This window comes from Octopus bimaculoides, chromosome 11, assembly GCF_001194135.2.
Source record: "Octopus bimaculoides isolate UCB-OBI-ISO-001 chromosome 11, ASM119413v2, whole genome shotgun sequence".
NCBI lineage: Eukaryota > Metazoa > Mollusca > Cephalopoda > Octopoda > Octopodidae > Octopus > Octopus bimaculoides.
The window spans coordinates 72,277,643-72,288,833 of record NC_068991.1 but is presented as its reverse complement, the minus strand read 5'-3'; the positions used below and the strand labels follow the sequence as shown (position 1 = coordinate 72,288,833).

The window sequence follows — 11,191 nt, the reverse complement described above, 5'->3', positions numbered from 1 at the left end:
ATATATATATATATATACACACACACACATGTATGTATATATATCTATCTTTAAGTATAAACCAGATCCAAAACGATAAAATCAATTGAAGGTCGATGAATAGGGAAAAGTTAAAATAGCTCAAATGCCTAAAATATAAGTGACTGTTGCAGTTAGTTTCTTTCTCTGTAAGAATAATAATGATAATCAGCTCGTGTTATTATGGAAACAGCTATAAAATATAATAGTATTGTAGTATATGTTAAACCATATGCCCAATATGTGTAGTACTTTCTCAAAAGCGAACTGAACGAAAGAACGAATTAATGAATTTCGCCCGTCACGAAGCTACTTTCATATTTAACTAGTTTGGCTTGTTTGAACAAGACACACACATAGAGAGAGAGAAACAGAATGAATAGAGGCTATTATTGCAAGGAGGAGGAGAAAAAATAACGTAATCAGATCTGTATCTAACAATTTATCGATAAACTGTTCACTAAATAGGACCATTCCTACAAAGATAATGTATGAAAAACTTATCAAGCTTGAATGAATGATAAAGTCTCCCCGAAACGGAAGAGAATATAGGTTAACGAGGAAATTGTTCTTTTACAAGATATTCCTTGGGAAAAAAATAAGAAAAGAAAAGCTAAAATGGACAGACAATTATTATTTTTATTATCAGTATTATTCTTATCTACCGTCTTATTGGGATATCAGTATGATAATTAGTTATATCCATCCCGTTTTATCCAGGATGTGTGCCAAGCTAAGATGTTGGGAAGCAGTAGTTTGCAATTGATCTCCGATGTAGTGCTTAGCTTTATTATTCGCTACAGTAATGATATTAAGTGAAAAAGAAGAAAAAATAACTACTGAACGTTGGGAATTTTCAATAAAAAATTGTAATTGTCACTCGTAATTCCTCGTTCAGTGAAAATAAAGAGAGAAGAATGAGAAGGAAGAAGTAATTTTTTTATTATTATTTTGTACTACTAAATATTATGTTGTAACGTTACCAGCCTATCTTAGTACACTTTACTACGATCATACATATATTAAGATATGTCTTAAACAAAGCAACACAGTCTTATCGCCTCTGATACAACTAATAAACCTTACACAGAAGAAATATAATCATAACATGTTTGTTGTAGTAAAAAAAAAAAGTTCGATTTTTGAGTACATATATTTATTGTATCCTGTCTCCTCAGAAAATACATTTTTGTTGTTGGTTTTATCTGTGTGTCTGTCGAATTTTCATCTTAAGGGTTTAACCACTGACTCACCACCATTTCAAAGATGGAAGGGGCTGCCAAGTAAAACGCGAACTATATGTTATGTCCGTGCAAGCATGCATACATACATACATATGTATATACACAAAAGCATATGAATATATATATATATATATATATATATATATATATATATATATATATATATATATATATATATATATATATATATATATGCTTTTATGTACACACGTCTATGTATAGATGTTTTAGACGTATTTATATACGAGGGAAAGCTGAAAAGTTCCTGGCTTTGGGTAAAAGAAAATACAAGAGGATCTGTTAATTATGATTTTATTCAACATATTCCCCCTCTCAGATTCACACACTTATTGCAGCGATCTTTCAGTTTTTTCTAAGCCCTGGAAAAGACCTCGGAAGGTTAGGCATCCAACTAGGCCTTTCACGACACCCTCAAAGCCAGGGACTTTTCAGCACTCCCTCGTATATATTATGACACATACGCCTGAATTACATATGTATATATATGAGATACACATACATACGTAATTTTTTTTTCTTTTACATAGAGAGAGGAAGGGAGCAAGAGAGAGAGAGAGAGAGATCTGATATAACTCTTTTCCTGGCAAAACAGCTAAAAAAAAATCTGTTACTGAAGAGCATTTAATAAATCCTACTGCCAAACAAACAGCGACGGTAATATTGTGAGTGAGGAGCAACTAATACTATCTGTAATAATAGTGCTTTACGTCTTTAATGTATACATACACATAATATTGTTTGAAATTGAAAATACAAAACTACACTGCTGAATATGACGATGAAGAAGAGGAGGAGGAAAAGCAAGGTAATCTATGTACAGTAAGGGGAGACAAGTGAGAAAGAGGTCGCTTCTGTTCGTGCTTATATTTCTCTTCCTCTTTCTTTCTTTCTCACTCGAATAAGCAGAAATGCCACCGGCGAAACAATCAGAAGAGAAGCATGTTGTAAATTTGAGCTCTTTGACATCAAAATATCGGTAAAGAAGAGAGCTGAAAGGAGAACCATAAAACAAATAAGCTAACAAACGGACCCCCTTCCTCCCCTACGTGGTCATTTGAACTTCTAGAGATAGCAGCCGAATAACCTTAAAAGGAACGGCATATTGGGAAAATGTTGTTTGGAAGGATACAGTGTGTGTAGGAAAAAAAAAGACGGGATGTTCACGGCTGGAATACTTTTAATCATCAACCTGTGACCCATCCCACCCCCTCTACGAGGTCATTTGAACTTCTAGAGATAGCAGCCAAATTGCCTTCGAATCAGTCTACTGTATTGAAAATATAAGGAAGAATACATTGGAAAATGTTTGAGAGTAGACTATGTGTAGAATAGAAAGACGAGATGTTCACGACCCATCAGTCAAGGTTGTCCTGGAGCCAAACAACAACAAAGATTAGAAACTTATTCGTTGTTAATCACAATAAATTTCATAAGTATGTACGTGTGAGAGAGAGAGAGTGTGTGTGAGTGTGAGTGTGACAGAACAAAAATGGTCTTCAAATGTAAATTGTCAAGGGAAGAGAGAGCAGAAGATGAATGAGTAAAACACATCATTGTCAATGAGAAACAAAAACGAGTGTTTTGACAATCTATGCTAGAGTGAAATCAGACAATAGATTGATAAAAACACATACACACATAGGCACACACAATGCGAAGAGGAACTATCAAATCGTATTGATAAAAATAAAATCAAAATTTATTCATGTCAACCGTTCACGTTGATGCAAACATGCTTTGAATTAATTTCGAGAATAGCATTACTTCTGCAAGTTAGATTTGTCAGCGACCACCCAACCAGCACTGAGCATCCGGAGTACAACCAGGCAATCAAACATACTTTCAGTAATTAAATTGTGATTTATTTTTCAAACATACGAGGATAAACCGACGACATAATTTCTACGTTGTTGTATGACGTGCTAAATAAAACAGCTAAACATCCCTTGAATTATACGCTACCTTAAATTTAAGGGGGAAAAGGCTGTGTTAGATAATATAATTGTACATGACATGACTTTAAAAACAAAATGGTTATGAGTGGAACGTCTTAGGACACAGGTCTGTTCTATTAGTGTTGACCTGTAGCTAAACGATAGTGAACATCCAGGAAATAACTATATAATGGCACATACTGTAAACAGCCAAATCTGCAACTATATAAATAAGATATTCAGTGAACATCTAGATAAACCATATCAGACATTCATTCAACATCTAGTGAACAACCATACAATCAGACTGAACATCCAGATAACTGAGAACCACTCAATTAGACGTACGGTGAACAACTGGTTAATAAAAATAGAATCAGATATTTCGTGAACATCTCGATAACAATCAGCCATTTAGTGACCATCTAGATATAACCATAGAATGAGACAATTAGTGAACATCCAGATATAATCATACGAGACTTTTCGTGAACATCTGAATGACAACCATGCACTCAAATATTCGACAAATTAAACGTAGAATCAAGTAATTGGTAGGCATGGAAATGAGAGGCATACAATTAGACATTCAAAGAACGTCACAATAACAATCATATTTTCAAACATAGAGTAACAATATGACAACCATACAATCAGACAAGCGGTGAACATATAACAAGCATACAATTAGACAAGCGGTGAACATACATATAACAAATACACAATCAGATGTAAAGTGAACATTCATATAACAACCATACAAATTTATGGTGAACTTAAATATAACAAGCATACAAATAGATATTTATTGAACATCTAGATAACAATCGTACGATTATACATACAGTGAACATACATATAACAACCATCTGATCAGACATTCAATGAACATACATATGACAACCATACCATCAGACAAACGGTGAACGTACATATAACAACCATACGATCAGACACACAGTGATCACACATGTCAACCATCATACATTTAGTGAACAGACAGGTGACAACCATACCATCAGACGAACGATGAACATAGATATAACAATACGGTCAGACATAATGAACATGCATGTCAACCATCAGACATTTAGTGAACAGACAGATGGAAACCATACCATCAGACAAATGGTGAACACACGTATAACAAGCATGCCATCAGATATACAGCGAACACGCATGTAACAACCATACACTTAGACACTCAACGAACATCCAGATAGCAATTACCTATTAGACATTCAGTGAACAACCAGATAATCAGACATACAGTGAACATAGAGATAACCATGCAATACAGACATACAGTGAACATGCGTATCACAACTATACAATAAGCTATTCGATAAACAGCTAGAACGACCATGCAAATATTACGTGCTTAGCTAATCATATAATCAAACACAATTGAACCTTCGAATTCAGTTAACTGCATGTGTATGCATATATAAAATATGTATTCACACACACATACATACATATATCCTCACACACACACACACACACACCTTGCTATAATGTGCTAAGTATTTAATACGGCATGTAACCAATGACTTAGAGCTCAATACATTATATCACACTCCAATATCTACATCTTTCTAAAATGCTTTGTGTAGTATAGACACACGCACACACCTAGATCAGTTGTAGAATAATAAGGCTGTAATGTATACAGAGCAAAATTTATCATGAAAATTAGACACGGAAAACAACACATTAATACAAGTAATATTTAAATTACTTCGTTCCCAATCATTCTTCAATCGAAGTGATTTGAATATTGTGTTGTTACCCTTGTTCTTTTTACGTATCTGTCTGTCTATCTATCTATCTATGGATAGATATGACACACGACTTTATATATTGAATATATCCAAATATACATATCAAATGGTAATATGTTTTCTTGGAATGAGCAGTAATTTGTTTTAAAAAAAGAAAAAGAAATTGAAAATAATTATAATAAATAAATAACGTATTGAGGATATTTAGTTGTTTGAAGAAAAACAGTGACAAAACTGATGAAAGGGGGGAAAAACAGGAAAAAGGAGAAGAGAGAGAGAGCAGTATAATTATAAATGGAATTAATGGGACATATCGATAAAATGAGGGTAGGTGATGGGGATGGTGTTTCTGGGATGAATTATTGAGTAATTAAGTAGAATTATTATTATATTGAGTTGAATTGTTTATAGTGGGACTGGACAAAGGACTGTATATATTTCGACAACAGATTTAATGTATATAAATATATATGTATAAGAGAAGTGAGGAGCAAGAGTTGTAATATTCCATGTCGGAATAGACGTTATGGCGACGGTGCTTGATATTGTAATTATACACTTAACACATTGATATTCACTGGAAAGAAGAATTATACAGTAAAATATTATGTTACATGCAAGTTTTACGTTGCTTCGGGATATTTTTTTTTGTTGTTTTTTTTTTGTTTTTTTTTCGTCTTACGCTAATTGTGTTTTTGTTCTGTTTTATCCGATTTGAAAAGTTAACAATAAGGTAAAAATGAAGCCGGTCGGCAGCAGCCTGTATGTGGTCACTAGACCTGACCCGCTAGAAATAACAGCTAGCAGCCACAGTCTTCTTTCATACAACTCTTATCTTCTCAGAGAGAGCATATGTAGTTGCACTTTAGCCCAAGATCAGCCCTGGTCGAACAGACGTATAATTAAAGGCGTTTTAGACATGACCATCCGATATTTTTAAGGAATACGTGAGGCTACATTATCTAATGTGTCAGTTCAATTAGAAAGTAAGACAATGAAATAATAAGGTGTGTGGTTTGAGAGAGAGAGAGAGAGATAGAGATTTTACTGCTATTTTCTAGCTAGGTGATCAAGTAAGAGAGTCCTTTCCTCGTTGTCTCGTGGGATAAAGCTAGTCATAGATAAAAATGTGGTAAAACGATATGGTCATAGCAAGATCACCTTTGATAAGAGATAGGCATGTTCTTTCAGAGTTGACATGAGTTAAAAACCACAACATATATGCAGCTCTTCCACTCTCTCTCTCTCTCTATATATATATATATATACACACACGCATTATACATCATCATATTTTTGTTATTACATTAGCATCTTCATCAGTTGATGGCCCTCTAACATTACACATGCTACAAGACAAGTGCTAGGATTTTAGGCATAATGTCGAAATATGTAACATTTAACAAATTGGTTGCAGTTTTACGAAGAATACACAATCTATGAATATTGTTGAAGTCGACTTCAAATGTGTCTGTCTTTTTTTTATTATTTTATGAACGAGACTTTAATATACATTACTGACGGTTGCTGGCATGGACGGACAAAAGGAAATCATAAATGCATGCGTATATATCTTTATACATATGTATATATCTTTATACATATATATACATTCATAAACACATAGAAAGAGAGAGAAATACGCATACATAGAAAGAGATAGATAGATAGATAGATAGACAAGTAGATAGATAGAAAGATAGATAGATAGATAGATAGATAGATAGATAGATAGATAGATAGATAGACAGGTAGATAGATAGATAGACAGGTAGATAGATAGACAGACAGATAGTAAAGTGCTTGCATACATAAATACCTACATACGTATGTACATATACACATACAGAAAGAAAGACATACATGCACGCAAAGACGTTTTTGATTATAAAAACAAGCACCATTAACTGAAAGAACTCAATACGTGTATGGAACTGAATACATATATACATATATTTTTTATGTTTATATGTGTGTGTACAGACATGCATTTATACATACATGTATATATATACATACATACACATATATGCATGTATATGTATACATACATATATACACATAGTAATCCACACGCGATATTTTTTGTTATTATTTTGCGCGTGTATAGTGATGATGATGATGATGTTGATGATGATGATGACGACGACGACAACAATGATGATGACAACGATGACGGAAGTAGTAATAGTAGTAGTAGTAGTAGTAGTAGTAGTAATGACAACGGTAGTGGTGAATGGCATGATGGTGATGTTGATGCGAGTGATAGAAGCGTGTGGTGATGATGATGATGATGAAGACGACGATGATGATGATGAAGACGACGACGACGATGATGGTGATGGTGGTGGTGGTGGTGGTTTTCATATTGGTAGTAGTAGTAGTGGTAGTGGTGTACCATGAGGATGATAACGACGATGATGCTTGATGTAATTGTGATGTTGGTTGATAACGATGCTTTTGACGACGATGAGGAAGAGGATAATGATAATAATAATAATAACAATATTAATAATAATAACACTAATAACAATCATAATGGGCAGTAGAGAGGTACAATGATGTTAGGCGATACACGGTATCTGATGATGCAGTTAAATTATCGTTATACATTTTTTCTGTCATCATCATCATTTACTCAATTACTTCTGGTTTCCACTTACCTGTTTGACCTTTGCCTAGTGTCTTCTCCAACCGGTATGGTCCGACGTACTGCTCCTCCTTCTGACTATGAGACATCTTGGAATGAAATCAGCTTTTATTTTTGTTGTTGTTTGGTTAATTTTGCTTCTTTTTTTTTTTCCAATCAATACCAATGATGAGATCGTAGGGTTTTCTTGTTGTTTTAGGGGTTAGCAGCTTACAAGGGATATAATTTTTCCTTTTCCCCTTTTTGATTATATATATATATACGGGGGTTTATTTGGGCTTGTTTTTGGTTTTGTTTTTTGCAGATTTTATATGGTTATTATTATTATTATTTTTTTTAATTATTCTTACTACTTACTACTACTCGTAAAGGAAAAGGGGTACAAAAAAAGGGGGGGGGCCCTAAGGGAGCAGTGCTAGAGGAAAAAAAATAAAAATGAAAATAAGGCAAACGTTGTTAGTCAGAAGCAGAGCTCCTGACCAGGATGCCATATCTCATGACAGCTCGCTTAGACTTAACAACATTTAGGTAGTCAAAGAATCGATTGGTGTGGAGCGCCATAAAGATGCCGCTGTGGCTGCTGCTACTGCTGTACGGGCTGCTGCTGCTGCTGCGGCGGCGGCGGCGGCGGAGGAGGCGGCGGCGGCGGAGGAGGCGACTGCGGCTCTGCCTTTCGCTTTTTACCTCTGCTGCAACAGTACAACCTCCTCTCTCTCTCTCTCTCTCTTTCTTTCCTTTTCCACCACTTCCACCCTAACAACAGCACTAATATCGCCAACACCACCACCACTACCACTACCACTACTACTACTACTGATGTGTTATTACCGCTGCTACTACTACTGATGCATCTACTGCTATTACCACCACCACCACTACTACTACTACTACTAGTATTACGGATGCAAGCAACTGCCACTAGTGATGTAACTACAGCTTTTACCACCACCACCACCACCACTACTAGTAGTAGTAGTGATACAACTGCAGCTACTACTACTACTACTACTACTATTGTTGATACAATTACAACTACTATTACTGATATAACTACAGCTATTACCACCACCACCACCATTGCTAATACTACTAACACTACAACAGCTATTACCACCACTACCACAGCTGTCGCCGCCACCGCCACCCATGTAACTATTACCGCCGCCTCCACCACCACCACCGCATCTTTGTTTTGCTTCTGACTACTAGAAGTGAAGCTTGCACGCCACTGTTGCCACTATTAAGAGACTCTAAGCTACCTCATTCTATTCTCTCTCTCGTTCTCTATTTTATTTATTTTCCTTTTAATTTTATTTTGCACTCCCGTTTATATAGGCATGGTTACTACTAATTAGAGTGGTATATAACAATTCTCTTCTTTCTTTTAATTAATACCCTATATCAGGGGGTGATGACTTAAGATGATGGTGACGACCACCACGACGAAAGCAAAATGATGATCGTGGTGATTACGGTGATGATGATGATGATGATGATAGTAGTGATGGTGCTTAGAATTGATACCATCAATAACCAACATCACTTTTCCATTCACTACCGGTGTCAGGCCACCACCACTACCACCAGCATCGCTCCTACCAATGAAGGAAAGAAGCAGCAGGCCTGACAACTCTTAGAAGCAGCTTTAAATGCTTTAGTGAATGACAAGGAATTGTGCAGTTGTGCAACGTGCAGCCACCAGCCCGAAATACCCTCATAAAAAATAAAATATAACATTAAAAAGCCTGTTTATTATAAAAGCAAAAAAGAAATGTTCCTTTTGAATTACATAATTAACGACAACAGTTATGATTACTATTATTACTGAATGGTGGAGAAAAATCATATTATTATTTTATTACTGTTATTACCGAATTAGCACATTGCGTTATTTCGTAGATGTAATTATAGTGAACACGAGTAATAGATAAACATTTAAAGAAGAAAGATGAATTCTTTTGCTAGAAATATTAGATTAATGAACTAATTGCTAAAGGAGCTTGCGTTGATTATACATACATACATACATACATATATTCATACATACATGCACACATTCATACATATATGCACACATTCATTCATACATACATACATTCCCACATATATACATATATAAATATGTGTGTGTGTGTGTATAGATTCCTATATATATATACAACAAACTGAATATATATATGTGTGTGTGTATATATATATATATATACACACACACATATATCCAGTTTGTATTTTTTTTCAAAAACTTCGAACACGCTGCATCATTCTATGTCGTCCCAGTTAAGAACAGTTTGTTTTTTAGATGTAAATATGAAATTAACTGATTCAAAACACGTAACACTAATTACACAACTTCAATAGTTTCGAAGAATTTAACCATTGTTTATATAATGCCATTTCACCAATAGTATATATTGATAAAGTGACAGGCAGAATGGCCTGATTTTAAGGGTTCACGGCGTTTATGTATGTTCGTTGGGTTATCTTGACACCAGTGACAAGAGTCGTTGATCTTAAAAGAACTGCCATCTACGGGAGTGTCGCCCACGATGTAATTCGCAAGTGGTAACTATATTTAAAGTGCATTTAAGAAAATTGTTAGAATACATTCTTTCACAAACATTGGCAACATTCGTAAGACGTAGACAAAGCGACGAAATATTTTTATTATTATTATTATTATTATTATTATTATTATTATTATTATTATTATTATCCTTTCTACTGTAGGTACAAGACTTGAAATTGGGGAATAGACTAGTCGATTACGTCGACCCAGTGTTTAACTGATATTTAATTTATCGACCCAGAAAGGATGAAAGGTAAAATCGAACTCGGCGGAATTTGAACTCAGAACGTAAATAAATGCCCTGATGCAGTATCAGGAAGTAGCTCTCTTGGCTTCTGATCTTAACTGATTGGAAATGTTATCATGTACATATTTTGTCTTGGTATAAAAGATGGGCTACAGCAAATATTCTGCCCAATATCTCAGATTTGCTTGTCAGTTGTTTGACCTTAACCAGTTGAGCATGTCCCTTGGTGGCTGACGATATGTGCATCTCTGATCGCGAGCAGAAGTAGTGGGGGAGCATCATAGCCATGTGTTGAGAGGAATTCTTTGGGATTTGAATAATTCATCCCTGGGAACATCGGTGTTTCGTTCATCATCCTTAAACAAACCTTATTTAAGGATCTTTTGAGTGGGATGGGTTACTCAACCTGAAGAGAAATTCTAACTGGGTCCCCACCTGCAAGGTCATGTGTTGTTTATCTTGGTATGCGATCACCATGTCACACACATGGTTGTGATGCATGCGCCTGGTTTATCCTTATCAGACGGGTTATCATGATGGGTCTATTGGGCATCATATATTTGTACCCCAAGGTCACTTTGATGACATGCACTGCTCTCTTACTCAATAATATTTTTTCTTTATAGACCCTGGCCTATTCCCCTTTTTTTTAGGAGGGAGTAGCCACAAGACACACACCAGGCATTCCATTTGTTTCCCATGGTCAAGGCAAAGAACGCAACCC

At 35.1% G+C, this 11,191-nt stretch overlaps 1 protein-coding gene across 10 annotated transcripts in view; it reads right to left on the bottom strand.

Moving 5' to 3' along the window:
• LOC106875082 (serine/threonine-protein kinase BRSK2) overlaps positions 1–8,292 on the bottom strand; it is a 305,025-nt gene extending 296,733 nt beyond the window's left edge. For 6 of the 10 annotated variants that reach the window (XM_052971932.1, XM_052971929.1, XM_052971930.1 and 3 more), the window contains exon 1: positions 7,665–8,291. In XM_052971932.1, coding sequence (XP_052827892.1) covers positions 7,665–7,740 — 76 coding nt within the window. In that variant the 5' untranslated portion in view covers positions 7,741–8,291. Of the gene's footprint in view, positions 1–7,664 lie in introns of all 10 variants that reach the window. The other 4 variants (XM_052971926.1, XM_052971931.1, XM_052971927.1 and 1 more) reach the window with 1 other exon arrangement.
• Positions 8,293–11,191: the final 2,899 nt, after the last annotated feature.